Source organism: Notamacropus eugenii, chromosome 1 (genome assembly GCF_028372415.1).
Source record: "Notamacropus eugenii isolate mMacEug1 chromosome 1, mMacEug1.pri_v2, whole genome shotgun sequence".
NCBI classification, from domain to species: Eukaryota; Metazoa; Chordata; class Mammalia; order Diprotodontia; family Macropodidae; genus Notamacropus; species Notamacropus eugenii.
In genome coordinates, this window is record NC_092872.1 from 275,851,652 (window position 1) to 275,868,609 (window position 16,958).

General features: G+C 36.5%; 1 protein-coding gene across 2 annotated transcripts in view; it reads left to right on the forward strand.

Annotated features, from left to right (window-relative positions):
* PCDH15 (protocadherin related 15) overlaps nucleotides 1-16,958 on the forward strand; it is a 2,324,555-nt gene that overhangs the window by 1,710,314 nt on the left and 597,283 nt on the right. For both annotated transcript variants that reach the window (XM_072628920.1, XM_072628919.1), the window contains one exon: nucleotides 4,824-4,994. In XM_072628920.1, coding sequence (XP_072485021.1) covers nucleotides 4,824-4,994 — 171 coding nt within the window. The remainder of the gene's footprint in view (nucleotides 1-4,823; nucleotides 4,995-16,958) is intronic.

The window sequence follows — 16,958 nt, forward strand, 5'->3', positions numbered from 1 at the left end:
AGCAGAGGACTTTATATGTGATCCTGGATGCAACAGGGAGCCAGTGGAACAGGTTGATTGAGGAGGGAAGTGGGTGATTTGGTAGATCAGTTTGACAGCCAAGTGAAGAATGGACTAGAAATAGACATATGGCAGGGAAATCAATCATCAGGCTATTGAAAGAGTCTAGGTCAGGGGTGGGGAAACTGAGGCCTCAAGGCCACATGTGGCCATCTAGGTCCTCAAGTGCGGCCCTTTGACTGAATTCAAAGAGCACAGAACAAATCCTCTTAATAAATCAGGACTCCATGCATAAAGCGATGAGGACTTGCACCAGAGTGGTGGCAGTATCTGAGGAAAAGGAGGCAGATAGGAGAGATATTGGGATCACTGGAAGGTGAAGGAATGGTGTGCTGGGAATAAGTTAATCAACAAGTGCAAGTAGATTTTAATTCTCCAGAAACTCTCAGCCTAGAGGAAAGAAGAATCTTTGGGTGCTGGAATGGAATGGGAAACTCGTATGAAAACCAACTTACTACCATGGAATCTGAGTAGCCAGAAGGTATATAGTATGTCCAGTGGAATCCACAGACAAATAGATATATGACATATCTATATCTATCTGTATCTGTATGTATGTATCTATCTATCTCTATATATATATATCTGCATCTCTCTATATCTATATCTATACCTATATCTACCCATCTGAGTAGCTGGTTAAATATCTTTCTATCATTCATCTATCCAGCAACGTATTTGTGCCTATATGTAAGATAAATAGTAATAGGAAACACTGTATATATACATACATATACACCCATAAATTTATGTGTATATATGTGCATGTATGTGTAGACACATATAACATACATATATACACACAAGTGTGCATGCGTGTGTGTGTTGCTATAAACAACTCTTTGCCTCATATGAAAATAATCTACTGAAAAAATACAGAAAAATACACATACCTAAAAGCTTCTATCCTTGAAGTTTGGAATGCATGCCTTAGCAATTAATTCCGCAAAGAAATACCATTATAAATTCAGGAAAGTATGATAGTGCAGCGTGATTCATCTCATGCCATATTCAGTTCATGACAATGAAGCAGAGACGGAAAAGCAGAAAATGGCAAAAAATAAATGAGGCAAAAAGTACTGAGGTGTTTGACCTCAGGTAACTTGAAACAACAACATGCTGAAAAATTAAACAAGCTGACAGAACTGTTTCTAGGATTTTACTAAAATAGTAGGGGACTGACTGTCCATCTATCTTGGGTCAGCAGAAGGGAGATAAAAGCCCCTCCACCTTGATGTAGCGTTGTTAGAGCAGAACTGTTGAGGGGGATTCAAATTATATTGTAATTGCCCCTCCCTCCCTGGTTTTTTTTGTGTTTTTTTTTTTTTTGCTGCTGCAAATACCTGATAATGTAATTAAATAGTATTTGTCTCTCTAGGGCAGTCTGGTTGATGGTTTGGCTCACTTTGGAAAACTAGAGGCTGGAATGTTGAAATTTTAGGAATGCTCCACCTTGCATTTTTAGTAATAGAAAAGTTCTATAGTCATGAAAATACATGAGAAAGAAAGTATAAAGGAAAGAAGAGAAAAGACTGAGGGAGAAAGGCAGAAATAAAAGAAGCAGAGGAGGAAGGAAGGAAAAGAGGAAAGAAGGAAAAAAGAGGAAAGGGAAGAAAAGAGAGATAGAGGAAAGAAGAGAAAAGGAGAGGAGAGAACAGGAGAGAAGAGGATAAGAGAGGAGAGGAGAGGAGGAAGAGAAGGGGAAGGGAGGGAAGGAGAGGGAAGAGAAGGGGAGGGAAAAGAAGAGAGGAGCTCAAGTAATCCTCATTAGCAGCCTCAAATTTTCTTCACAAAGCCAGGTCTTAATATGTGTTCATTCAGCTAGGACTCCAGGCAGAATCTCTTACCTCTGCATACCTAGTGTAATGCTGAAGGAATATTCATGAACTTAATTCTAGTCTCCATTTTCTGTAATGTTATCCTTTACAGTAATAATGGTCATGAGCAAACAATAGCTGCCTTTTATAGTGTTCTTTGAGATTTACAAAAAATTTTACATATATTATTTAATTCTCACAGCAACCCTTTGTGGTGGATATTATTTTATAGATAATAATAACTCACATTTATATACCTCTTTAAGGACTGAACACTGTTGTGCATATGTTAACTCATTTGATAGATAAGGAAACTTGAGACTGAGCAAGATTAAGTGACTTGTTCAAGGTGACTCTAATCAAAGACTATCCAAAGGCAGATATAAAGTGTGTTGTGGCAAAGAACTTCCTGCTTTGCTCTCCTTTGTTAAATTCTTTCCAATGAAAGTCAAACCATCAGTCAGAATTAAGTACTGAAATGATCATTTGTCTCTTAGAATCAAGTCCTGTGTCATCAACGAATTGGCAGCAGCATCACATCCGAGTTTATAAAAAGCAGTGTGTCTTTAGTTATTATTCATCAGAAGATCATAGATTTTGAGCTAGGAGGGATCTTAGAGATAATGAAGTCTAATGCTCATATTTTATAAATGAAAAACCTCAGGTCTGGATGGTTAAGTGATGTTTTAATAATCGCACAGGAAGTCAAACAACCTGTGCTCCTTAAACTAAACAACTTTCTTAACCTGGAGTCCATGAAGTCTACCTACTGAGGGATAAGAGAGCCTGTCTACTGAAGGAAATTTGAAGAATGAAGGCATCTGTTATCAAGGCAGGATTACAGACTCTAGAGGACTTTTCTCTTCCTTTGTCTCATTCTGAAAATTCATAGACCAGAACATGAGGCGACTCTTCTGCTCCTGCCTTAATAGTCATTTTCTGCTTATTGCAAAGGGACTGACCATCTTATACAGTGTTGCCCACTCATCATTCTCCACCTCTTTAGAAAAGCTTATAAAGTCACCATTTCATTATGATGGTTTGTTTTGCTGAATTGTTTCCTCTTTATTTATGGTCTGTTATAAGGGGTTGCGCTCTCTCTCTCTCTCTCTCTCTCTCTCTCTCTCTCTCTCTCTCTCTCTCTCTCTTTCTCTCTGTCTCTGTGTGTGTGTGTGTGGTAGAAGTCAAATGGATGGATATATTGTTGGAAGTAGGTTGTAGAAAACAATCTATAAAAATAGATGAGAGGAGAGAGAGAATAAGAAAAGAAAATGATTATTGTTTCCTTCTTCATCTGTCCCAGATACCACATAACGTTATATGTGATGGGGAGCTTGTGTATCCCAAAAGGATCTTAATTAATCCTCTCTGCTTTCTTTAATATCATGCAAAATCCTGACTCGGAAATATTGGCACCCTTACAAGAGGAACATTTGCTCACCTATTAGATTTCTTTCTTTGGTTTGAATTGTTTTTTATTACAAAATCATGCCAAGTCCCTCTCTTCCTTGTACCATGTGTCCCCATGGCAGCAAGCTATTTCTTTCACCAAGTAAGACCCTTTATCTCATTGCATTTTTCTTTTTCTTTTCTTTTTTTCCCTGCTGGGGGTATTTGGTTCTCCTTCTCTACCTAGAAAATAATTTCTTGGCTCATCAAAAAGGCTTTCGTATTTTTCTGTCTTCCAAGCATCTGGTGCTCAAAGATCCTGCTTGGGACATTAATCCTGATAGAATTTATACAATGGCAGTGGTGTTTCCATCCATTGCATTAGATTTAACAGTGCAGGCTGTAAAGTGTTTACTTAACAATTCTCTGCCCAACCCTGAAGCCCCCATTATACCCGTAATCATGTCTGCTTAACTGTCTTCAGTGAGCTCAGGTCTGCTTTAACTAGGCTTTGTAGCATGATGTGATCTGTTTAACAAACACTTCAGCTTCTAATCAGACTGGCAGGTAAGATTGCAGATGGCAGAACCTACTGCTTTAAAACATACAGAATGATAAGACAGCACTGAGATTTGGTCTGCTCAGCTAATCAGAAGAATTGCTTAGACACCTGCTGTATGAAACTTACCTTTCTAGGCTCTATAGGATACACAGTTTAGGTGAGATAACAACAATTAAAAAATCATTAAGTGGTTACTATAGTCTATGAAATGTGCTCAGTATTGAGGATAGAAAGAAAGGCAAAAATAACTTTTGTTCTCCAGGAACTCACCGACTAACTGGGGAGATGACATGTAAACTTCCATGCACATGTAAGTTACATACAGAAGGAACTGGAGGTAATCTCAGAGGGGAAGACATTAGAATAGGGGCCAACAAGGAAAGTCTTTTTACAGAGAGCAGAATTGGAGTGAAGACATGAAGGTAGTCTGGATGCAGAATTGAGGAGGGAAAACATTCTAAGCATAAGGAAGAGCCAATGAAAACAAACTGGGTTGGGCAATGGAGTATTCTGTGCCAGAGACAGAAAGAAAAGTCAGTCACTGGTTCCTAAATTTTGTGGAGGAGATTAAAGCATATGAAGACTAGGAAAGTAGGAAGGCACAAGATTGGGAAGAACATATGAGGACCTTCTACTATCAGGAAAGACATTTCACTAAATTTAGAAACAAGTTCATAGTTTATCCTATTATGAGAAGATGAATTAGTATTATTTTTAAAAATCTTGTTACAAATCAAAATCTGCTTTGTCTGTGAGTTGTGACCTTAGTTTCTTGAGTACTAGGAAAGCCAAGTGATTTATTCATGGTCACACACCTTAAGCAGAATGATAACGAGCCCGTGTCTGTCTGCCTCCAAGTGCAGATGTCTTCCTTTCTATTGACTATACCCACTGACTAATGTGTATAAAATGTGGTAAAGTCTGTTTTGTTACACTGACCCAATCTTTGGGCCCAATCATTTTCCTACATCAATGAATTATCTTCTCATTCATAGGACCGAGCTCAAAATCTTAATGAACGGAGAACAAGTACTACCACGCTCACAATAGATGTCCTTGATGGAGATGACCTTGGGCCAATGTTTCTTCCCTGTGTCCTGGTGCCCAACACTCGAGACTGTCGTCCTCTCACCTACCAAGCAGCCATCCCAGAACTGAGAACACCGGTAAATATACATGCTCTGGTTTTATTCCTTCCAAATTTACCACTATCACTAAAAATATGCATCACTTCAGGGACTGAACAAACCAAATAGGTCAGTAGGAAAACATGAATACTTGGATACTTAAATTGTTTTGTGGCTAAATGCTACAGAAGTTTGGAGACAATGAGGGTATGTGGCCTTCTGAAGAGATTTTGAGTAAAGTAGAAGGAGCTAGAATAATAAAACAAGTGAAAACACAAACTTTTGTGTCTATAGATTAAGTTTTGCGCTTTATATAAACAAATCTTGGTATATTATAGAGTGCTGTTGTTGTTTTATTTTTCTTTCTAAAACCATCTAGAACCATGCCCTACACAATATTCAAAACATGTTTCAGTATTACCTATAAACACTGAGTTTTTAAAAATTCAACCAATACTTTCCACAGACAATGAGAAAAAAAATTAGGAATACTAAAGCTTTGCATTTGCAGTTATTCAAATACACACACTCACACACACAGAGTCTATTTAATTTCTTAATGACCTCATACCCTCTTAATGTGTGCTAATTATGTGTGACTAGCTCATCTCTGTTCAGATTTTAGAGGTTTTAATGATCGTCTGATTCAGGGGTTCTTTAACTCTTTTGAGTCAGAAACCGCTTTGGTAGTACAGACCCTTCTTGATATATTGTTTTTAACTTCAGAAAATTATGTGTGTGCATGTGTGCACGCATGCATGCACATGTGTATATATATATAATTACAAAGGAAAATTAGCATAATGGTTTACAATTATCAGAATATGTATTTATCAGCAGCTGGGTCACTCAGTGGATAGAACACTGGCCTAGAGTCAGGAAGAATTGAATTTAAATCCAGTCTCAGACACTTGGTAGACATGAGACCCTGGGCAAGTCACTTAACCTGTTTGCCTTGATCCACTGGAGAAGGAAAAGGCAAACCACTCTAGCATTTTTTCCAGGAAAAACCCTTGGACACTATGGCCCACAGTGTCATGAAGGTGAGAAGAGATTCACTGACTAAACAATGGCAAAATTAATTTACGTTCAGGGGGCCCCGGGTTAATATTGCCTAATCTAGTTCTCTCTTCTATCCCATGCAGTAAGAATAAATTGTTCATTTGTGAACCCTTCACTCCAATAGTAGGGACAATTGAATACAGCTGGCATTTATCAAGCATCTACAATAGCCAAGGTCCTGGGAAGATGAGATCAAATGCAGAGAGCCAGTGTGTTTGAGCCATTTCTAGTCCACCTGAGATCATGACTTGGAAACAGAAGAGTCAATCTTGTCAATCTGAGAAAGAAATTTAAGAGATTTAAGATTTAAGAAAAGGATTTGGTTAAGAGGAGATGCCAAAGAGAAGCCTTGAAAGCAGTTTAGGATTCAAAAAGCAAAGCTGGAACCTGTTTTCCTGGAACCTGTGATGACTTGTGGAAAGTCCTGAGATGGAATACTTAGTTCTAGAAATGAGGAGCCTAGTTTGCCTGGACTATCTTTCATATGATGGGAAGCAGTATTGCCCAATTCTGGAAATGTAGGAGGTAGCTGGACTATGAAGATTATTATATACCCTGTTGTTGGTTCCCTTTTTAGCCCTGCCTGACAACACTTTATGTTGTTCATGACAACATGTGGGGTTTTCTTGGCAGAGACACTAGAGGGGTTTGCCATTTCCTTCTCCAGTTCATTTTTGCAAATGATGACACTGAGGCAAACAGGGGTAAGTGACTTGCCCAGGGTCACACAGCTAGTAAGTGTCTGAGGCCAGATTTGAATTCAGGAAGATGAATTTTCTAGACTCTAGGCCCAGTGTGTCACCTTGCTGCCCCTTAAATGCTCTGGAGAGGATTTTTCTTTTTATCCTTGAGATAAAATGAAAATACTGGAGTTTACTGAGAGAAAGAATGGCATAGTTATATTTGTGCTTTAGAAAAAAATAACGACCATGTGATAAATGAATTGGAGAGAGTAAGAAAGAAGAAAATAAGTTTTTATTACATGGACACTTTATGCCAGGCACTATACCAAGCAGAAGTGAGGTGACCAGCTATGAGGTATTTTATATTAGGAAAGATTTGTGTGTATAAGATGGACTAAATGACTTCCATCTATCTAGCTCTTGAACGATCTGATTTGGGGATGGTGAACACTTTACCAGGAGAGAGACTAAGGCTTGATATAGACATCAGGGAATAATCTGCAGACACATGATAATTGAACTCATGGGAGCTGCTGATATAAGAAAGAAGAAAAAAAGGATCTGGATTGAATCTTGGGTTTTACGTATAATGTATATTTTATTTTCCAATTCATGCACACACTTTTGTATAAATACTTGAGGATACCTAAATATCAGTATCCATACTTCAATTCCCTTTCTTAAGATGTTCTGTTCTTCTCCTTAAATTCCATTCATCAATATTTCTATGAAAATATTCATTTGGTGACATTATTAATGTCTTGCCGGTAGTTCATAGTAATAGCTAATTTTACTTGAGTTGCTCTGGGGTAGTCATAAAAATAAACTAACAAACAAAAAATCATGCAAAAGTTTTAATATCCAAAGAGACAATGTATTTTGAGAATTTTGTGAATATTAAATCATTGCATAAATGCCAGTTGTTATAAGGATGCCATTACTGTTGTTATTATTAATGTGTCAAGATAATCAGATGATTTTATGACCATATTCAAAGGCAGATGGAAGGTAGGACTACTGAGGCTTTGTGTCAAGGTACTAAAGTAAGAGGGTATTGAAAATACTTTCAATCCTTCCTCAACGTAAGAACAGATTTTGTTGTTAACTTACTAAGAATAATCAGTTAAACTGAAAGCTCTTCCTCTTCTCCTCACTCAACTCCACCCCACCCCTACCCAAATGCATACACTGTATATACATCTTCATGGTGTCTTCCTGAAGTCTTATCTCAGCCACAACTGGTAATATTCTCCCTTTCCCCTATTAAATGAGAGTAAACATCCATGGAGTTTTTGTCCAGTCCAGAAAGTCTAGTTATAACAATGTTCATACTCAGTTAACAAAAATAATACATATTATTTGAATGTTGAGACTGTTTGTGTTTTTGTCTCTATATCCTCAACACCAGTCATTGTGTCCAACATAAGTATTTGATAAATGTCTGCAGCCTGAATGACTTAGGTAAGTCACAACCAACCATTGTGGGCTTATTTCCTCAACTTTAAAAAGAGAAGGTTGGCCCTTTCTAGCAGTAAGACAATGTATGATACTGTAACTTACCATATCATTGAATAAATAAGGGCTTGGATGCTTGAGGTTCTAATTTTCCTACAGAAATATATGCATCAGGTAACTTATATTACAAACTCTACTAGACTTCCACAAACCAGTAGGACTAGCTTTTCTGGACTTATGCAGTTGTATTGGGAAAGATTTATTTTAGTATTTTCTAGACTCTTTGCCCTCATCCACAATATTTCTTTTGAACCCAGCAGCATGTTTTGTCCTTAATGAACATGCTCCACACACGACTTCTCAAGAACTTGAATTTTATATAGATCCTCCTATACCTCAAGCTCCCACCATTTTCAGCTTCCTAAGGCCATGTTTTAATTTGCTTACATGAGGAATAAGGAAGGAGGCTGAGATGTTTTTAATTAAGTAGCCAAGAGATGATGCTCTTTCATAGAACCTCTGAGCTTGAACAAACCTTAGAAATAGCCAGTTAGTCCTACCCATGACTCAAGAGGAGTCTCCTTTAAGACATTCTGGCAAGCAGTCAGCTAGTTTCCAAATGAAGACCTTTAAGCGGGAGCACAGTATCTCCCAAAGAGGCCATTAAACTTGAGAACACCAAGGATGATTAGCATTAGCATGATCTTTCTTATACTAGGACACACTGAGAAAATGTAAGAAATGCATACATTTAAAAAGGAGAAATCAATTCATTTATCCATCAATCCATTCATCTATTCTTTCATTCATTCATTCCACTCATTCTGGTCATTTGTCATTCATTCCAGTTTTTCATTCATTCTCAGGATTCAGAAATTCTAAACTCTAAAAAAAAGGCAATTTTTTTCTTAAATTAAGAAATGTATGTATGCACACACGTACATATGCACATATACATAGAACGTTCTGTATACATACAGCATATGTATACATACATACATTTTATATACATATATTCAGTTATGGAAATTAAATTCTTTACTATTGAACTTAAGTTTACATTTGTGCTGAATAGTTTTTTTTTTCTTCACTTAAGTGGAAAAATTAAGTTTCCTGGTTAAGTCACAGTTGCTGAAATCGACATAATAAATTCAATTGCAGTAGGGATCAAGCTGTGTTTTATATTTTTTATCATTATTTTTTAATGCTGAAGTTGTCTGACTGATAATATAGTGCTGGGCCTGGAGTCAGAAAAATCTGCTTCAAAAATGTTCTCATACTTGTTTGACCCTGGGCAAGTCACTTAACTGTTCTCTACCTCAGTTTCTTTATCTGTAAAGTGCAGATAATTGCATCTACCTCCCAAAGTTATTGTGATATCCAAATCAGATAATATTTGTAAAGAACAGAGCCTGGGACATACTCAGAACAGTATTGATATTAGCGATGTAGATAAAAGCATCAATCATTGCTTATATCAGGAACATGTAATTAATACCTAATAGTATCCAGTGCGTTATGGTTATAAATTTCAGGAAATAATATCCAGAGTTTTCTTGAGTCTTCAATTGTTCTTGTCACAGATTAGAAAATTCCATAAAGATGCCATGAAAAATTGCATTGGAAAATGATAATATTACTATATGACATAACTCCTTGGTATCTTACTTAAAGGACTAGATCATTGACATGGTAGTCTGCCATAGGTTCCCTATGAATTATCTGAGCAATTAATAGGAGCCATGAACTTGGAATAGACTTGCCAATGTCTACGTCTGAGCTGCCTTCCCCTTGCATTCTCTTCTCCTCGTCCATTTTCCATTAATGTTTCTGGGAAAATTCCTACAGAGTTCAATCAGCCCAGACCCTTGCTATGAATAGTGAGGGAACAAGCCATTTCTGTCAGCCAAACAGGACATGATGACTTTAATTATAGACTTACTGATCTTTTCTTGAATTAATTCTTCAGAAGTCTGAAAGGTTTGACACTCACTAACCTTCTGTGTGGATTTCATGTATCCTGCCAATTACCACAGTGGGAGTTCTTGACTGGAGAAACCATTCTCAAGCCTGTAAAGTGTAAAGCATTTTGTGGTTCAAAAAGACTGAGAGATGGTTAATCACTTCAGTGCTTAACAACTGAACTAGGATATGCTGTTTAAATATCTACTTCACAGGAAAAAGTTTTCAATGAAATTCTAAAGGTTCAGACAGGCATATTTCTAAGAACTAGAAGAGAGTAGGAAAATGTGAGGAACAATTCAGGAACTCATATGTTTTGTTCCTTGTGAAAACTGTCTCTAGCTAAAGTGCGAATTAGTTTGCCATTCTATTGAAGGGAAGAGAATTGACATTGGCACTAAGTGAAGGGAGGTGTCCACCTTACTATGGTGGTTAAAAGTGAGGATCTAAAAGTGAGTAATTCTACCACAGAAGTTAATCGAATCATTCATTGCTTTAAAGTTGGGATGAAGGTCATTCAGTCTAACCTCCTCATTTTATAGATGAGAAATCAGACCCAAATGTTTAAGAGACTTGCCTGAGTACTCACAGATAATAAATGAGATGGGCAGGATTTGAACTCAAGTTGTCTGACTCCTGACACAGTTCTTTTTTTCCACTCCACATAATTGAACTTGACTTCATGGCCTCCAGAGTTCCTTTCAGCTCCACAGTTATGATCTTATGAGCCTCTGGTCCTAGGATTTAGACCATTTATTCATTCTCCCTAACTCATAGGCATGTATGGTAAAAATGCAAGTAAAAGAATTTTATAAAAAGGCATTCTTGTGATTGATCAAATCCTATGAAATCACAGTTCAGATGATGTCATCCCACAATTTTTTTTCTGCAGATTTTTCTGCAGAAGTTGGCAAACAAAGTATGGCCTGAAATTTCTTCTCTTCGTAGGAATAAGAATTATAGACATATTTGAAAAGAACATTTCCAAGCTATTCCCTCTTTAGATATGTTAGAGAGAGAATTCTTCTTAAAACAGGGTTTAATTAAATGCCAAATGAGGTTGCTTCCAATTCTGAGATTCTACCTGATCCTATGAAGCTCAAATACACCAAAAGAAAAATTTTTAAGAATTTGGGATTCCTTAAAAATCTTTAAAAATCAAGGATTTAAGGTATATTTAACCTCTGTTTTAAAGCTGCTCATTAATTCATTTGGTGTGTTCATGTGAATGAATCACAGATCAAACTTTGTTTCCTGTAACCACTGTGAGTGTGTGTGTACGTGTGTGGGTGTGTCTTTTTATATCATGGTTCACTTGAACCACGTATGAGGACTTCAAGGGTGCTTCGGTCACAATTTGAATTTCCTGTAAGTAGTTTGATATTATAAAAAAAAAAAGTTTTATTCTAAAAAAGGCAAAGGTTCTACAGAACTCTTGTGGTTCTTCTTCTCTGGTATTCTGCTTGAGAGGAGGTACCTCTTTGCTGATTTGAGCTGCATTGGGATAAAACGAGAAGATGGCCTAGTCCAAAGACATGGGTGAAAGCTGCCAGGTGCACATCCCAGACGCTTTACTGGTGTCATTTCAATGTCAAGAGGAAGGGTGGAGGAAGGACTATGAGCCATCAAGAGGACCTACCATGGTATCTATATTGGGACATATGAATATGGACACTAGTCTCATGGGATGCATAGGCAGGATTGATAATTACCCAGATCATTGTCAGGAACATCCAAATTACTGTTATCACATGTCCACTTTAGTACTTGGATATTAAAATAGAATCTAGAATAAGTTCTAACACCTCTCTGATTCTTTAAAGTCTTTGTCCACGTCTTATTGTTAAAAAGTTAAAAAAAGTTCTATAATACCCCACAAAATTAACTTCCATGAAAGCTGAATATCAGGCAGTTTTGAACTGAGATTTGATCACATCATAACTAGGGCAAGGTAATAAGAGCATTGTACCAGGGCACTAGAAATCAAAGCATGGTCAGAACTTTTACTCTGTCCCTGGAAAGGACAATGTGCTTAGCATTTGGTTAATAAAAATAATTAGTTAAAATAAGAAAATGATTCCTTTCTTGCCTGTAGTGACTTTCTAAGAGACCTCCCTTCTGTTCCTCAGAAAAGACATTTCTGTCCTCCATGCCTGGAATTCTCTCTTCTTATCACTTTCTCTTGGGTTCCTTTAAGTCCCAGCTAAAATTCAACTTTCTCCAAGGTTTTCCTAATCCGTTTAATGTCAGTTTCTTTCCTAAGTTGATTATCTACAATTGTTCCTGTATATAGGTATTGTTTTTACATGATTATTCACGTCTCCCCTGTGACACTCCTCCATTGAAAAAAGGAAATAGGTGTTCCCCCCTTTCTTATCCCCTTTACTTAACATAGTATCTACAACATAGTATGGCCAAGATAGTAGATGTTTAATAACTGTTTATTAACTGACTTCTTAAGTCTATTCCAGTCTGCTTCCTCCTTCAGTGATGGCCTGCCCAAAGAGACCTCACTAGGTTTTCATACTGAGCCCGAGATCTTGGAGTCTCTGACTCTCAGCTAAGAGAAATGCCTTTAGCGATTCTCCTTGAGGTCATTCTCCCACCTTCTTCTTGCCTGTATTGGCCACAGTGTCTAGAATTCTGGGATAGGGCCCAAGGTATCATACATACTGACTTTAAATATTGCCCCTACCATACTTTGGACAATCTACAGAGTCACTACTGTGTAGCAGAGTACATCTATCTTAGTTGTACCGGATGCCTGGTAGATGACCTGGATACAGAAATAAACAGGAGGAAGGGAGGAGGCCAGGTTGCCTTTGGAAAATTGTATCTGGAAGGACTTCAAACTTCTTTTTTAATGAAAGGTTCATATTTTAAACAGTAATATAGCCCCTGTGTATCTGAGTGACCATGAGGCATGGAATAAATACTACAATCCCACAGAATACAAGTTGTGGATATCTCACAGAGTTACGGAGAGGACAAATGTGCAAAGAGATATGCTGGTCCACAGAGAAAGTATGCCCATTGGCCCTTCCCAGAGACCTCCTACTTAGTGGTCATGGACATTTTTTTTTTATTAAAAAGAGAAATTAGAAACTTTATTATCTGAAGGAAAGAAAAGGGACCTCAGGGAAGTTTCTGCAAGGTATGGGCACTTAAGGAAGCTTCTCTGTTGTGGATTATAGGTAAGGCAAAATGGAAATTCTTATTGCGTAAACCAGCAGATCTGGCCCTCTAGATCCTTAAGTGTGGCTTTTTGATGGAATCCATTAAAAAAAGTCAAAAAGGCCATACTTAAGGATCTAGAAGACCACATGTGACTTCATGGCTGCAGGTTCCCCACCCTTGGCATAAACGATTCCAGACTTTGGAAAACAGGTATTGCTTCCACCATAACTCACCCTCTTGATTCCCTTCTGTGACACACAGATCACTCAACAAAACTTTCTCCCACCTCTGGGGTCTTTACACATGGTTGCAATGTATTGCTTTCTCATCTTCAGCTTTTAAAATCCCTAATTTTCTTCAGATCCTGCTTTGGTGACATCTCCAGCACAAAACCTTTCCTCATTTCCCCAATTGGTCCTTCACTCTCCCTGCTGCAATGAATTTTTATTACTTTGTACATAATAATCTGTAGACATATTGTATCTACTCTACTTTAGAATATAAGTTTTGTAAGGGCAAGAACTTTTTTTTCCAATTTATTTTTATATTTTTAGGAACTAACACAATGTCTAATGTGTAGTAAAACCTTAACAAATTGTCAAATTGAACAAAACTGAGTATTTTTATGTCCAAGGCAAAAGAATAGCCAGTCATATTTTAGCTGCGTGAACCATGACAAGTGACTTAATTTCTTTGTGTCTCATTTTTATAACCTATAAAATTGGGATAATAATAGCACCTATTTCACAATGTGGTTGTGAGAACCAAATGATTTAACTTACATAAAAATCTTGGTAAAGATTAAAATACTATATGAATCCTAGCAATTATAATTGTTCTCTCTACGGTAAGAAATACAAGAGATCACAAAATTTCAAATTCCACATCACTGACATTTGGATTCTATTGGAAAAGCGAAACAAAACCAATCCATGAAAATATTAATGAACTGGTCTAGACTCAGCTTGCAACATAATTTCCTTTTGTTAGGAAGGCCTTCATAAATATGATGGGATTCTTGAAGGCATCATGAACTAACCTTGTTTGTGTAATAACTAAGTTTATTCTTTATCCCAGTCCATTTATTTTCCATCAGTGTCTGTTGCTGCAGCTCCAGTTTGTTCAAAATAATGTGAATCAAGGTGACAAATAAGAAACCTATACATCAAATGGGTATACTGGTGACACCATGCATGATGGCCAAGCCAAGATTTTATGCTTATAAGGAAAGTGTGACTGAAAAGCAGTTTGAGGTAATTACTGTTCAAAAAAGACGTTCACTCATGCTGAGCCCTTACCAGTCAACTTATAATCATTCAGAGAAGTCTTTTATTTCATTTCATTACTGCCAAAGGTCACTGGAATAGCTGGTTCTGTCCTTTCTATTAGATAATCTTGCCTCCTGTAGGCTATCACAGATTTTAAGTTTAAAAAAAGGATGACAACAATTCATCAGCAGGTGCTTCATTATTCATCATAAATGAGAGTAGAATGCCATGATGCATGGTACCAATTTGGAAAAAAAAGTCATTTAAAAAATAAAATTGTTTTTCAGTTTTCTATGCAAGTTACTTTGGCATCTATTTGACTTTGTATATGTGAGCTTGTGTGCATACATATAGACACATATAAACCTATATATACATGCAGCTGTATGCACAATCTATATATAATTTAAATGCACATATACCAAGGGGATTTACAGATAAATACATATATAAAATTGCTATCATAGATTCCTATAAATATGATATGTGCATATTTCTTCATGTGTCTGTCTATAGCTGTCTGTATCTCTTTATTGAATAGATGTGTGAATTTTCCAATAATTATATGTGTATGTATGTACATGTATCTATATATATACATAAATATACAAGCATATATGTATGTGTGTATATATGTAGGTTATACATGTGTGTCTGTCTATCTAAATCTATCTGTTCATCTATATGTGTAGATATGTCCCTCCTTCAGATAGCTTAAGAAGAAATCTTCTGAATTTCATCATGGCTAGCACCATAGATAGACCATGATTTCTTCTAAGAATAGTTAATTGGTCCGGAACCATTTTCATTTTCTTTTAGGCCATTTATTTCTCCCTTACCCCCCTTTCAGCAACTTGGAAATTGATCGATATCTAGTGGTGCCATAGACACTGATATTGGGAAAACAAAGAAACAAATGAACAAAGACATTTTCATTGAAAATGTTGATAGGTCCTCTCCAATTGTACCTCTGGGTTGTTTTATTTATTAATTTTTATTAATTTGACTAAATTGTATCATGACAAACTTTCTAAAAATTTCTTTTTTTTCCTCCAAAATTTTTAAGGTGTTTATATGTTTTTAAATCAAGTCATGCAGCTCATAATCTTCCCCCTTTATCCTCCATATGATTTTGCAAATGAGTAGATAAGATAAATATTTGATGGCCTTTAATTCTATCCATGGCTCAGCTTGGCAAAAGGATTTTTTCCTTCCTGAGCTAGTTGCTAGAATGTTTGGGCCTCTTTACCATAATAACTTTATATCCATCAAACTTTGATCCAAAATGGCAATGGTCCATATTTATATCTGTTCACTTATCTATTTCCCAGTCTCAATGTAGCTCACTTGAACAGTGATGATAGCAATTTTATACACTTGCAATGTGTTGTCTATTTGCCCCTTTCTTTGAACTTGGTGTTTTGGTTTGAATTTTGATGTTTTCACTGTCAAAGATCTCATCTGACAGCACACAAAATGATCATTCTAAAATGATCCCCACATCTGTGACCAATTCCTTGACTGTGTACTGGATTCTATGCCATAAAACCTTGAATCTTGACTCTGACATATGCTACCTATATGTGCTGAGGTGATTTAACCTCTCTTGGTTACACTTTAGCCATCTGTAAAATGATGTGGTTGAACTAGGCAGCCTCTAATATCACTTCCAACTCTAGCTTTTTAATAAGGAATCAATTTGTTTTTGCTTTATTATTTGGTATTTGGTATATTCTGTGTCTTTCAATTCACTTAGGAACTGTTTATGTTATATTGACTTTTGGATGGCATTTAAGTTTTCCGCATCCTTTGTTAGTCACAAGTAATCATTTCTAACGCATTTTTCCCCCACATTCACCTTTGCATTGAAACTACTCTATTAGAATATCTGAGCTTGATTTCATTTCTAGAGTTTTACAGAGGTCTTTATAGACCTTTTCTCCCTTTTTGCTCCCTGCAACAGACATTTGTACATGAACTGGATTTTCTTCATGGTCTTTACTTTCCTTAAACTCATAAGAAACAATTGTGAGCTGGACACTTTCCTGTACCAGGATTTTTAAGCTGGTACCTTGATACACATTGGCCTTGAATATGTTGCTTCATGGAGTTTTAAACCAACAACTAGCTTTTTCCCATACAAACACTATAATCCACATTTTATTTGGAATACATAATAAATGTATCAATGACTTGATTTTACACTTCGTTTTTATCATTAAAGGTTAATTTCAAAATTTTTGGCGAGTTGTTCTTGAAATTATAAAGGCAAACATGGCCAGTCTTAGTCCAAATACTTAACAGCTTCTTAAAATGACAAAACCAGAACTCAACTTGACTTGGTAAGTATGAAAAACAGACCTTGATACCTTAACATATCAGTGGATACATGATCC